Source organism: Talpa europaea (genome assembly GCF_964194135.1).
Source record: "Talpa europaea genome assembly, chromosome: 5".
Taxonomy (NCBI): domain Eukaryota; kingdom Metazoa; phylum Chordata; class Mammalia; order Eulipotyphla; family Talpidae; genus Talpa; species Talpa europaea.
In genome coordinates this window covers 137,243,053-137,256,371 of record NC_140071.1, presented here as the reverse complement: position 1 = coordinate 137,256,371, position 13,319 = coordinate 137,243,053, and the positions used below count along the sequence as shown (strand labels likewise).

At 52.7% G+C, this 13,319-nt stretch overlaps 1 protein-coding gene across 1 annotated transcript; it reads right to left on the bottom strand.

Annotated features, from left to right (window-relative positions):
* Positions 1-8,601: 8,601 nt before the first annotated feature.
* On the bottom strand, positions 8,602-9,312 carry FGFBP1 (fibroblast growth factor binding protein 1; the record flags this gene model as incomplete). The annotated part of the gene is made up of 1 exon (XM_084233653.1): positions 8,602-9,312. The coding sequence occupies one exon, from the start codon at positions 9,310-9,312 to the stop codon at positions 8,602-8,604; it is 711 nt and encodes a 236-aa protein (XP_084089779.1).
* Between the last annotated feature and the right edge of the window lie 4,007 nt (positions 9,313-13,319).

Sequence of the window (13,319 nt, the reverse complement as noted above, 5' to 3'; positions counted from 1 at the left end):
CACACAATGTCGTCCACATCCCTTCCAGCCTCTGCCCAGGGTGGGTGTTCTAACCTGGCTATTATTGGGGTACAGTGAGGCTGATGCAGCAGGAGACGGCTGCCATTGGAAGCCAGTTCCCAGGAGAAGGGGCTCACCCCGGCAGGCAGGGGCCCCTGAGGAAGCACGGGTGGGTCAGGAGGCAGCGAGAATGGGAGGAAATCCAGCGAGACCCTGTATCACGGTCTCTGTGGGGCCAGACCCCAACGCCCCCACTTCACCTGCGGGGCGGAGACGCAGGGCTGGTGAGACTGTTCTCAGCAGAAGCACCGCGCTCCGCTGGCTCGGCCCCCGGCAGGCAGCTGCAGGACTTTCCGCAGGCGCTGCGTTCTCTCCTTCATAGCCATTTGGGTGCTTGTTTTCCTTCTAGGAAAAGGACACACAGTTGTTGCATTTGCTTCAAGTTTTGATAAGATAATTCGACTTGCGTCCTTAGAGGCGAAGTCAAGGCGCCGCTGTGGCCTTGCTCTGGGCTCGTCACCTCCAGCCCAGCCCTGTCTCAACTGGACTCTGACCCTGGGAGAGGCAGACAGGCCTGGCTACGCCTGACTTTCTCTCATGGGAAGGCCTGTCATGGGCCCTTCTCTGGGGTCTGGCCAAGTGCGGAGGGCCCGGGCTACTCAAGAGACTGGACACATGGACTTCTCCTTCTGCAGGAGTTGTGGGATGAGACAGAGCCCGGGACAAGTGGCAGGAAAGGCATCTGGACATCACTTGGTGGATGGACACTATACCCTTGTGTATGTCACTCATTCAGCGCTTCGATTATTGTACCTTCAAGCATCAACACTTCTAATAGTTGCTTTAGCCTGCTAGAAAGAACATTTATGATTATTCACGCCTCATTTTTATTTGGAATCCTAATTTCCCATATGGCTGTGGCAGCATGAGCTGAGTTTCTACAGGGCATCTGCTGAGTGGGGCACGTCAGCGGGAGACCTGGTGGTGCCTCCGTCCACATCCCGAGTCCTCTGAGTCCTGGCAAGGGGTTGAAGGAGAGAGTCCCGAATCCCAGGGTCGCTGGAGATGGCTGTGGTCATGGGCAGCTGTCCTGGCCCCGCGGGCAGCAGGCAGGTGTGTGTCTGCGCCACGGGAAGAGGGAGGATGGAACCCGCTGACAGGGGCTAGGCTGTAGTCTGACTGCGGCCGCCATTACTCACCGTGTGGAGACTGTCAAGAAAGGCAGTGGGCTGAGACCAAGAGAGCTGGTGGTGGTTGTTTCGAGAGCTAAGGAGGCGAATTCTCTGCCCAGGGCCAGCTGGGATGGGCTGTGCATCGGTTGCAATCCCAGCAACATCCTGCGATCGCGAGGTGTGTGGAAGCCAGGCTGCCCCTAGACTGTCAGCCTTGGAGGGCCACTGAGGCACTGAATGGAGCTAGAAGGCCCCGTCTCTGTCCCCACAGGGCGAGGGCTCTGTGTGCTTCCATTGCATTTATGGCGTTCTCATTAACCCCTCACCTTCCCGGCACTCGGGAGCACGTCAGGGCAGGTGACTTGGGTTCAAATGCTGATCCTGCCTGAGTTCTCCTCCGAATGACACAAGTCCCTGCCTCGTAGACCTGCAGTGTCAGTGAGTGAGGTGATGTTTGCTGAGCTGTGGCGCTGCTGGGTGAAGAGAAACCTTAGGTAACCGTGAGCCGCGGTCTCTGTCTCTTGCTCTTGATGATGAACTCTGTGGAAAAAAGGGCGTTTGGGGGGCCTCCCTGGTGAGGCAGGGGGTTAATCATCAGCACTATGAAGCTACCCACTGCCACTGCAGCACGAGTTCAATCCCTGGTCAGGGAGCTACCCACATGGCACAGCAGACCTCTCCTGTCACCCCGCTGCTCCCCTCAGCAGTGGATTTCAGTAGATCTGCCTGTTTTGCTCCCCACTCTGTACCTCTGGCCTACACCCCAACTCTTGTATATGCATAGATAAATAAATCTTTAATAAAAAAGGACTTCTCACTTGACTGCCATGCCCCGCGCGCACTGCAGGAAGTGCTCTACGGCCCTGCCCCGCAGAAGGATGATTCAACGTGTGCATTTTTGACTTTACGATGCTGCCGAGCCAAGCCCAGTCAGCGAAGCCCGTGCTGCACACCTGAGCCCCGTCCCCTCCGAGGCTGGGGTAGCGAACAGTCCTTCCTGAGGGGGCTGGGCCCGGCCAGAGCCCCGACCCGGTCAGCGAGCGCGTGGCCAGGAGGCAAACTCCGGACGCTCCACAGAGCCGGGCGCAGCGGCCTTCTCTGGAGCGCTGTGTTCTCACGACCCGTCACATCTGCTTGGCACTTCAGCACATCTTCAGTGAACGGCATCACAGAGTCAACACTTTGTTATCAAAGCTGATTTTGCCAGCTGCGGGCTGGCATCCGTGCTCCGTGCACCTGTAAGGCGGGCGAGGCGAAGCGCCCATGCTTGGGAGGTCGGAGGATGAAAGGAGTTCTCCCCTGCTGATCTTCTCACCTGGGGATGGGCTTGGCGGGACGTGCCCCCCGTTGCAGGGCGAGGCCGTTCTGGATGCAGAGCCGGGGCTCGGTGAGCAGGCGCTGGACGAGGAAGGCAGGATGGGAGGGGAGAACAGGGAGACAGGGTGAGGGTGCCAGGCTAGAGGGAAGCTCAGGGGCCCCAGGGTGGGCGGGGCATGGAGGGGGAGCCCCTGAAAGGAGTGCTGAGGCCAGCCAGGGCACAGCTTGGGGTGGGCCTGCCAGGCAGAAGTGTGGCCAGAGGCGGGAGGCTGGAGCTGGCGTGGGGCACCCGGAGGGGACGGTGGCTGGGTGCTGGGGGACAGGGCTGCCTGGCAGGGCCCAGGGTGGGGGGAGGAGGGAGACAGGCTCTGAGCATCTCCCCTCTGGGCACCTCCCCTCTGGGCACCTCCCCCTGAGCTAAGCTTGGAGCATGTTCTGGAGGCTGGGAGGAGCTGTGGAGGGGCTTGATCTGAGCAGCTGTGCTGCCGCCCCCACCCCTCCACAGCCCACGCCCGACAAAAGCCCCCTGCCCAGCATCACCCATCACAGCTGCCACCTTCAACACTGTCTCAACCTGGAGGCCACTGGGAGAACCAGCTTTGGAGGAAGACAGCTGAGTCCCCTCTCTCCTTAGCCAGGTGACTCTACGGCCTGAAGCCCCAGTGTTCTCACCTGCAAAGTGGGCACATTGACCCTCATGGGGGTGATGAAACATATATGACCTGTGAGGCTCCGAGTGTCCCGCCAAGGTTCCCTGGGCTTCCCGGCTGCCTTATTACTGCCCGCTGAGACCTGCTGTCCTGCCCACTGCCCCACCCTTGAGATGTCTTCAGTGAATCTGAGCAAGCCCAGTCATCCCGTGGGTGTCTGCCAAGTCTCCAGAAGGCTCTGGAATGTGAGGGCCCAGGTCGTTTTTCTTCAGAAGCTGTCGGGATAGCTTACCTTTTCTTTCTCTCTCAAATTGAAGTAGATTGTCATTAAGCTGCGGGAGCAGCAACACAATCTCCTCAGATGGTGCTGGGGGGACTTGCTTCCCTCTCAGGATTTGCTTTATTACTCTGGCGCCTTTCGGATCTGAGGGGGAGCTCCCAGCTGCATCTCAACTTTCTTTTAAGCTGCATTGAAAGTGTTTATTGTCTTGAGAATCAAAAAGCCAGCCTTGGTTACCTCTGCAAGAGCAAGAGCTCCCGGGACCTCCTGGCTTTTCCGAGTGAACGCTGAGGATCTGGGATGGTCCCGACTCAGTGAGGCTCACTTATCACCTTATCTTTCTGGAAATGTCAGCTCCTAACTCACTTTGCAATGCAATACCTCTTCCCACTGATGGCGTAAAGTTTCCTTCTCTTTCTTGATAAAGAAACATTAGCTTGAAGCCAAGGCGATTGCTGTTTTGTGGGTCAAAATGGCACAAAGTTGGCAATTTCCTGGAGGGTAGCCTGGTACAAAGCCAAGAGAGCAAGATGCCAAGAGTACCCGGGTCTTCCTACTCCCATCCCCGGCCTCCTGTCCCAAAAGGTACCCGTTCTGCCAGTGACTTGAGAAACAATTGTACACCGCTGAAGAAAGACTCTACACGCGCTCATCTATAAACGCGTGGAAGCCCAGTAGCACGCCTTTAAACAAAATAATTTCTTACATTGCATCTTTTAGAAATCAGTCTAGCTAACTTGTTCAAGCTTTTTAGCCAGTGCCTAAGGCTAGCCCAGCTGATTCCAGTGGGTTGCTGTTACAAACAATGATAGATGAACCTGCTCGCACACTCGTCTTGCTATGGGTGCCAAGGACATGTTCTGGAAGGGACCTTATTAGGCTAAAGGGCTTGTGATTTTTGGAGAACTATCGATAAACTCCCCTCAAAACAAGTCGTCATAATTTCCATTCTCTCCAGCAGCCGATCTCTGGCTCTGTGGTCTACACGCCACGCCGGGGTCGAGCTCACACCTTCCCCCGTGACATGGACGTATTCTCCATTGAAAGTCAATTCAGTGCTTTAACTTGGTGAGTTTGAGTCCCCTCCTTCCCACCTGAACACTGAACTGATAACCCCAGGGCTGATAAAAGTGAGGAGAAATGGCTTCATCCTTCGCTGCTTGCTGGTAGGAATGGAAATTGTTGCAACGTTTTTGGCAGGTGGTTTGGCAATATGTCCTCAGAACTTTAAGAGCAAGTATGCTCTTGTCTTATCTTCTAGAGATATATATGTTGAAATATACATGAATGAAATGATGGATGTCTGGAATTTGCTTGAAAACAATCCAGGGGAGTGGATAGTTGGGACTCCAGACAGACAAAACTTGACTGGCCATGAGTTGTAGTTGAGCGTGAGTGAAGGACACTTAGACATTTCCCTCATCTCTTTCCTGGTGAAGCTTAATTTTTGCAATGACGTGTAGTGTCTTTCAAAAGCAAAATCTTGGAACTTGTGATCGACTTTCTAGGAATTTATCTTAAAGAAAAAATTCTAAATGATAAAAAATAAACATCTCTTTTTCGGCAATATGCATTTTATTAGAGTTTACCAATATATTTCAGTGAGTATGTGTTTTAAACTGATAGAGAAACTTTAAACGTGTAGTTCATATTTATGAAGCAAACACACGTTAGCATACTCAAGTCGCAGACAGACTGCTTACTCCCAGAACCCCAGGGGACCGCAGGGCGTGCTAAAGACTTCTTCAAGGATGGCTTTTTAACAGCATAATCACAACTGGGTGGCAACAATCTAATTTCCCAACAGTGGGGCGATCCTACCGTGATTTGTAGTGAATCTCATACTGTGGTGGGCGTCGCAGTGATAGCGCTGAGACTTAACTCCTAGGCCACCAAGGAGGCCCTTAGTTTAGTTTTAACTGTTTGTTTCGTGTCTCCATACCGGATGAGTGAAATCTGGTGTTTGTCTTTCTCCTGATTCTTTTCACCAAGCATCACCTCCTCAAGCTCCGTCTGTGTTGTCACAAAAGGGAAACGTTCGTCTTGGTAGATGAGCAATAGTCCAGCCAAGCATATATACACCACAGCGTTTTTTAAATCTAGTCATCCATTGGTGGACATTTAAGTGTTTTCGTGTCATGGCTACTGTGAATAATGCTGCTATGAATGCAGGGGTGCAGATGTACCTTCAAATGAGTGTTTTCATTTTCCTCAGCTCAGTATCTAGGAGCGTCAACAGTATTTATGGAAGATCCCGTATATGCTGAGCTGTGCTCTGTGAACTGGGGCTCCAGAGAGAGACAGGACAGAGACCATCTTTGCTGTGTTATTACTCACATTTCCAACTACCTGATGACAACTTCCTGGATAAGCCACCTCAGAGTCAGCGGATCCCAAAGCAGTCTCCTCTGGAATCTTCTCCCATCCTGCTCTGACAGTTCACATAGCAGAGCGCCTGGAAACTTTCTCTTGCATATTGTTTAGAAACATCTTTGAGTGAGTCTGCATGGCCAGCACTGGACACGGGGATCATGAGAACCAGCCCCACAGGGGCTGGCCCGCCTCTGAGGTGCCTGGGAGTTGCCAGCTCCAAGCACTTTTGCCTCCTTTGCTTGTTCTGCCAAAACGGTTTAGCAGGGAGGCTGGGGAAAGAGGTGGAATGGTAGGAGGCCAGAGGAGAGGGACTAGATTCCCAGGATTCAAGTTGGCACTGGTGTGACTGTGAGTTACCACACAGAGCCAGGCAGCCGGAGGGAAGAGGCTCTGATGAGAGGCAGTTTTATAAGGAACATGAGAAACTTGCTCTGCTGAACAGCTCTGGGAGTTGCAGACATGCCAGCCTTCAGCACCTCTCACCTGCCTGAATGCTTCCTGCTCTTGCTCTCCAGGGGACTCAGACCACAGGATCACACACGTCATACACACACACATGCGTGCACGCACACACATGCATGCACACACATACACACTGGCTCCTCCACCTCATATCCAGAAAGTCCTTAGACAGAAAATACAGAGCACCCATTTGGATAGAACTTTTGTTTTTCATCTTTTCCAGAAGTCCCCCTTGGGATGGGGCTGTGATGGAAGGTTGAGCACAAATGGAAGCTTTAGCTTCCAGAACTTTTCTCTGTATATGCACAGAAAGGGAATGTGCACGTGAAAAGAACTGCTGCATCCAGTTTACCTCCCAGCTTGGCCCATGTCTGAAACCACAGTGTCACTCCTCTCTCATCGAGGGAAGGAGATGATGAATTTCAGAGCAGAAAGGGCTTAGTACCAGATCTCTCACTTAAAGGCTCTGTCAATTCAGGGCCTGTTTCTGAACACCCCAAACTCGATCTGGTTATGGAAATGCCAGCACCACAAAGACAGCATTTTTCTGCTGTTCCGCAAACATGCCTGACATAATAGAAGCTCATAGCAAGAAATTAACTAATTTCAGGGCATTTATATTAACTTTCCCCTCTGGACAGAGAGTCTCCTAGCTGACTGCTCACCTCATTTTTGTCCACAAGAGTTATCCACAAAGGGCACTTGACTCTGTTGGCTCAGAACGGCACGCCCTCCTCTGTCACTTCACCCCTTTGCCTCCTCGGATTTGCTCTCTAGCATATGCTCACTTGTGAGTCCATCATCACTTCCCCACCAGTACTTCCTGGGGGGGCACAGAGTGCCCCTAACTGCTGTGTCTCCAGCCCCAGGAACAGAGGACAGCAGAGCTGGAGCTCAGTAAGTGATGTGCTGAGTGAGCGAGCAAAGGCATGATTGTGTGCAGACGCCACAGAGCGAGCTTAACCCCTTGCCTGGTGCAGCAGGAGCGAGAGAGATTCTAGTGTTAATGATGCTGATGATGGTGCCTGAGTCTGCTCTGAGGCCGCCACGCCGTGGACTGATGGTCCTGAGTGAGTCCTGGTGGGTGATGCGAGCTGGAGACTGCTCTTCTGCCCTGCCTGCCCCTCCTTCTTACCACACTGATGGGGCCTCCAGAGGACAGTGCTGCTGTTGCCAACTCCCGCTCTTACTTTTTGCTCTTGGTGGAATTCCCACAAGCCTTTGGGAGCTTATCACGCCCTCTCCCCAGCTCTTGAATAAAAACACTTTCAGATCCTTCATACTAACATGCAAATGGCTAACAGCAGCATTAGCTCCGCACCCCACCATACTCCAGCCTGGGGTCTCTCTGTCTTCTAGGAATTTCTCATCTTTCTTTCCTCTATTTAGTCCTTTAGATGTTGTCATCTGTCTAAAGTGCTTCCCTTCCACCCTATTTCCTACTTGAGGAAACTCTCCAATATCCAGTACGACCTCCTTCCTGAAGTTCACCCCAGTTTCTGCCTGCTCGCTTCAGTTTTGCATGTTTTTTGTTTGTTTATTTTTTGTGTTTTATTTTTTAATTTTTTTGCTGTCCTCTGGCATCTCGGTCACAGGACACTGCCTTTATGCCATCCCTGTCCCTCGGCCAGCAGGGAGCTCCTCGACACTAGGGTGCCTGCGTGTGAGGGGTGGTGATGGGCTATGACTTGAGTCTGTGGGGACCACCCCCTCAGTCTTGAGTCGTGACTTTTAGAGCTCCTGGTTTCAAGCGCTGCCTCCCCTCTCACCAGCTGTGAGACCCTGCCAAGTGTCTCAATCACACCCTACCCCATGTGTCCCACTTGAAATCAAAGATCCTAATGGGTACAGGCCAATAAGGGCCAACACCCAACCAATGTTTGGAAGTATAATGATAGGGATGGGGGATGGATCACCTCTGGGGGCAACTTAGGATGGGTGGATGCGTCCCCACTGGCACACAGGAGCCTGCTGGCAGAGAAACGAAACAATAGTTGACTATATTTCTGAAAAACTCCGAGACGTTTATTATCTTTGTTCAAGCAGCAGAGATTGCATCAACTGAAATCACCACTCAGGTCCTTTGAGCTCAAGGGCAGGCCCTCCCTGCGTATAGACACACAGCTGTGTGGGCCTGGAAACATCAGCTGATGGTAATAGCCCTGAAAATCACATAGAAGGAAATGGATATAAAGCAAATTCCAAAACACACAAATAAAAATGACAAAATGTCTAAATATCCCGTGTGCCCTGTAGCACAAATGTTCACCTCACGGGGAGCACGGAGAGTTGAACGGCGTGGAAGTCTTCACCAGACACCTCCCCAGGGGCCCTGCTCTCCGCAGCCTCAGCACGCAGTGCCCTGCAGCATGGTGATGAAGAACTCGCAGAGAGAGCTCCAGGGCTCCCCACAGTACTCCAGGGCTGTGCTCTTCTGTTGCACCATATCCGGGTCGTCCAAGCACTTGGGGTCCTTGGTGGGCCTGGTCCGGGTCCCCGCCGGGCTGGAGAGAGCGTTGCCTTCCACGGCACTCTGCTCCCTGGATGCGAGCTTCGTGTCCTCCAGGTGGGGTTTCTTGTTCTGAATCAGAGTGGAGTTTGCCAGCTTGAGATTGGATTCTGGAAAGTTCTTTCTGCACACCCTGCTCTTCAGCACACTCTTGGCATCCCCACAGAGGACCTTCTGAGACCGCAGGTTCCGAGCGATTTGTTTCCAATACGCGCTTTTCTTGTGCAGTTCTAAGCAAGAGGTTGGATTGCCAGTGTAGACACAGGAAAACTTTGTGTCCTGCCTGGTGCACTCGACCTTCAGAGCAATGCCCTTCTCCTGCTCGGTCACTGCCCAGCTGCAATCAGCCTGGTCTCGCGTGACAAATTTGCCTTTGGTCAGGCGCTTGGGCGACTGATTTCTCTGCTCAATCCGGGCCTGGCGAGAGTGCATTTTATCTGCGGTGGCCTGGCTGCCATGTCTGAGTTTGACTTCCTTTTTGCCCTCCCCCAGGAGCGCCTGAGCGGCCAGGAGGAGGAAGGACAGCAAGGTGAGGCTCCGGATCCTCATGGCTGCGGCTTGGTGAGGACCTACTGGATGAAAGGCAGGTGAATCAGCGCCGGCTGCACCTGGCCCTCCCTCTGCCCTGACACACACCTGCTTGCTTAGCAGTGAATTCACAACTCTCTGGTTCCTGGAATTACCGGACAAGCAGCTCATTGTCACATTTCTGCTTGCGTTGAATGTCAAACCTTATTCATTCTTTCACCCCTCGCTGAGTTTCAGGAATGCTCACTCTCATTCACTCACTCATTTACTCCTGATTTCCTCACTCACTCATTCATTCATCCTTCACGGGTACCTCTATTCATTCATCTGGGGCACCTACTCTGTGCCAGCCACTGGCTAGATGTTGGGTTGAACAAGGCAGAGGAGCGTGCCACGTCTACACTAGCTCAGCAGCAACTCTTAATGAACTCAAATAGCAATGGTTAAGAGTCTCTTCCAATTCTGCCCCCCAGCTAGATCTTGGGGAAATCTTACCCCCACCTGGGTCTCAGTTTCTTCATCTAGAAATTGAAAGTTTGGACATAATAATTGTCAAACTCTCTTCCAGCTCCAAGGTGCTGGATTTCTAACTCACAGCTCTACACAAACTCGCACAAAGAGAAAGGGATGTGGTAAGTGACACTAAAAAGGATGTTTCCTGAGGTTAAACACTCATGGGGTTTGGACATTCTGAGATGGGTGGGTCTGCAAGGGGGGCATTTGGGTGAACAGGGTGGATAAGAGTGTATTTCAACTGGAGCATTTATACTACAGGTTGAAAGAAATACCTAATTGATTTCTGGAGCTCTGCTCTGGGTAGGTGCTGAGATACTAACATTATTCATCAATGCTTTTAAACAAGCCATTGCATAGGATGACCTTGAATGCTGCATACCAGCCTGCATGGATTTTATCACGTGGGCAACAAAAGCCACACTTGAAAGGAGTAGGGATGTACCGTTCCTCCTGGACACCTACTATGCGCTGGGCACCTGACCACCATTTGATTCTGACCTTGTGCATGCAGCCGGCCCTGCTTGGTAGGTCAGGATAAATCCATGCAGGCTAACAGGTGGCAGTTGAGGCTCAGACCGTTAAGTTAATAAATGCTCAGGGTGCCATCATGGGCACGGGACAACATCTCAGGCAGGCCTTCAGAACTTATCTCTCGGGTCTTTAAATCACCCACGTTGGTCATTTCTTGCCTTCACCTCACTCTGCCTTTCAGAAAATATTGGCAAGAAATAAAAAAACAATTATGACTCCTCCTGACTTAGCTTATGATGATACACTTCATATTATCAATGTTCCATTTTATTTTATTTTTTAAAATGTCTAAAAAATTTATTTTATTTATTTATGCATATAAGAATGTGGGTTTAGGCCAGAGGTGTGGGGCTACAGTGGGGTGAGAGGATTCACCAGAGACAGAGTGGGGAGCAGAACAGTCAGCTCTCCTGATATACACTGCTGAGGGGAGCAGTGGGCGAGACAGGAGAGGTCTGCTGTGTCATGTGGGTCAGCTCCCTGGCTGGGGATCGAACTCAGGCCACAATGACTGGCAATAGCTTGATAGCACTGAGACTTTTACCCCTGCACCACCAGGGAGGCCTTCAGTGCTTCATTTTATATAAAATATGGGGTTTTGTTTAAAGAGTAGCAGGTCTAGGATGAAGTCCAGGGCTCACTTCTACCCTGAGGTTCTGGTCTCCCCTTAGAGGGACCATCATAGGCATGGTGGGATGCCAATGGGCCAGATGATCACCCCCTTATCCCTAAGGCAGCCCCACATGTCCCTGATGGAATCCAGACCCCAGGGACCTGAGGATCCGGGAGATGGAAGCAGGATGGGCAGGGGGAATCTTAAGAGAGCAGGTCCTACCTTATCCTCGCATGCAGGCCCCGGGCAGTCCAGGTGAGGTGAGCTTGCTGCGCGGTCTCTTCTGCAGAGCAGGCAGGGAAGCCCTTTTATAGCAGCCCAGGCAGAGAGGGTTTTACAACACACACACCTGTGGAGCTGCATTCACATGCTTCCAGCCACACCCTCCCTTTGGAGGGAGCCAGTTCCCGCAGGGACAGTGTGGGTGTAATCCTGGGGGCGTGGGAGTTACGTGCCTGGCATTAGACTGATTCCTCCAAGTCCTTTCCTGTCCCCCCAGAGAGGAGAACTGGATTTGGAAAAGACCTTCCTGATGGGAGGAGAACCCCGGCAGCAGTGTCTGTGGGGGAAGGAAGAACAATAACCTCTTGATCCCAAAGCTCGCCCTTGCTTCTCATCAAATCCACCATGTGACAGGGTCACCTGTAATCACCTGGTTTTCCCGATGGAAGATCAGAGCCTGGCCGTGTTGGGGGCTGGTCCAAGGTCACAGGGCTAGAGGATGAGCAGCCAAGGTCAAGCCTGGCCCCGCTGCAGCCTCTGTGTGATCTCCGCCTGCCACTTTCAGTCTGTCTGTGAGCCTGCGGCTGGCTGGGGGTGGGGGCGGGGGTGGGGCGCCATCTAATTTTTGGAGTCCCTGTGCTCCCCGGGCACCTGAAGTCACTGTGTGAGCAAAGGGCCCTTGGACCCTGGGAGGCTGGTTAAGGGGACTCCTGACCTGGGGACTCCTGCTGAAAACACTCACCCGCAGGCGACCCTGGGGCCCTGGCCCGTCAGCATGTCCAGGAGCACCTCGGCAGAGCGGGCCAGGTGAGGTCCTGGGGATGAGTCTGAACTGTGCGAGGCAGCAGGCCAAATTTGTCAGGAATCAGCCCCTCCTTCGACAGCACCGGCAGACAATATCATTGTCGCTGCATCAAAGATATGTTCATTTGTTGGGTCAACTCAAGTGCATTAAAGACTTACTCACTATTCAGAAAATGAGGAGACTGACTAAATGAACATCAACTAAAATCCATTAAGGTGGCAAAACACAGCCATTGTCCTGAGCTGTCCTGGCATCGGTTTGAAGTGTCCATTAGTCATGCGGTCTCAGAATTCCTGCTCAGCAGGTCAGATGATACATCGCGCTCACGTTGACTTTGGGGAACGAGAGGCAGCGAGTTGATCCCTGTTGGCTCAGCTCATCTCAAGAGGCTTTTTAGGCAGCTAGGGGCCTGGGGGAGCAGCAACCCGCCCCCCATACCCTAATCAACCTCAGGGGCTGGGGTCCACACCCCAGAGAGCCATGGCGGCAGCGTCTTGATTCCTCAACACAGCTGAGTTAACATAGAAAGAAGTACAGGCTTGGTGCAATAGTTATAAAGGGGGGGCGGGGGTGGGGCTTGAACATGGGAGAGGTACCCCAGTAAGCTATTTAATACCATTAGGAATTAGTGTGCTGACCGAGGCTTTAAAGAATTCATGCACTTAACCTGCACAGCTGTCGAAAGCTGCTGCCAACCAGTGGGAATTTGTCCGTTTCCTGGTTTCATTGACCGCAGTGTGAGCCCCCAGGTCAAGTGAGCTGCACCTCTATTTCCAGGTCACACTGCTGAGGGCCTCACGTGTCGCTGCAGTATCTCCCCCCAACCCCACAAGTCCTCTGCCTCTCCTGCCCCTGTCCTCCTCTGCCTGTGGCCCTGGGAGACACAGAGGGGGCCCCTGATCACATAGGCTGCCACCTTAAGTGACACATGTAGACATCCACCCCACTGGGTGGGGCATAGGGACAAATAATGCTGCCCCAGCCCGTCTGCTTGACCTCAGAACTTGCTTAGCAGCTCAAATATAAGAGATCAAGCTGTGAGATGAAAGTGTCACCTGAGTGTGATGGGGGAGAAAGAGGGGTCTGCTTTCATGCCCCTGGGGGGCCAGGTTGGTAGAATAAGGGCTCCCCTGTTCTTTCAACTCCAGTTGATCTAAAAGCACAAGGAGGGCCTCCCCAGTGGCGCAGCGGTTGAGCGCTGGGTTGCGAAGCTGCCCGCAGCCTCTGCAATGCCGCTTCGATCCCCGGCTGCTCCCCGGCCACAGGAGGAGGGTCCCACATGGCGCGCAGACCTCTCCTGCCGCCCGCTGCTCCCCTCAGCAGTGTACTTCGGTCCTTCTG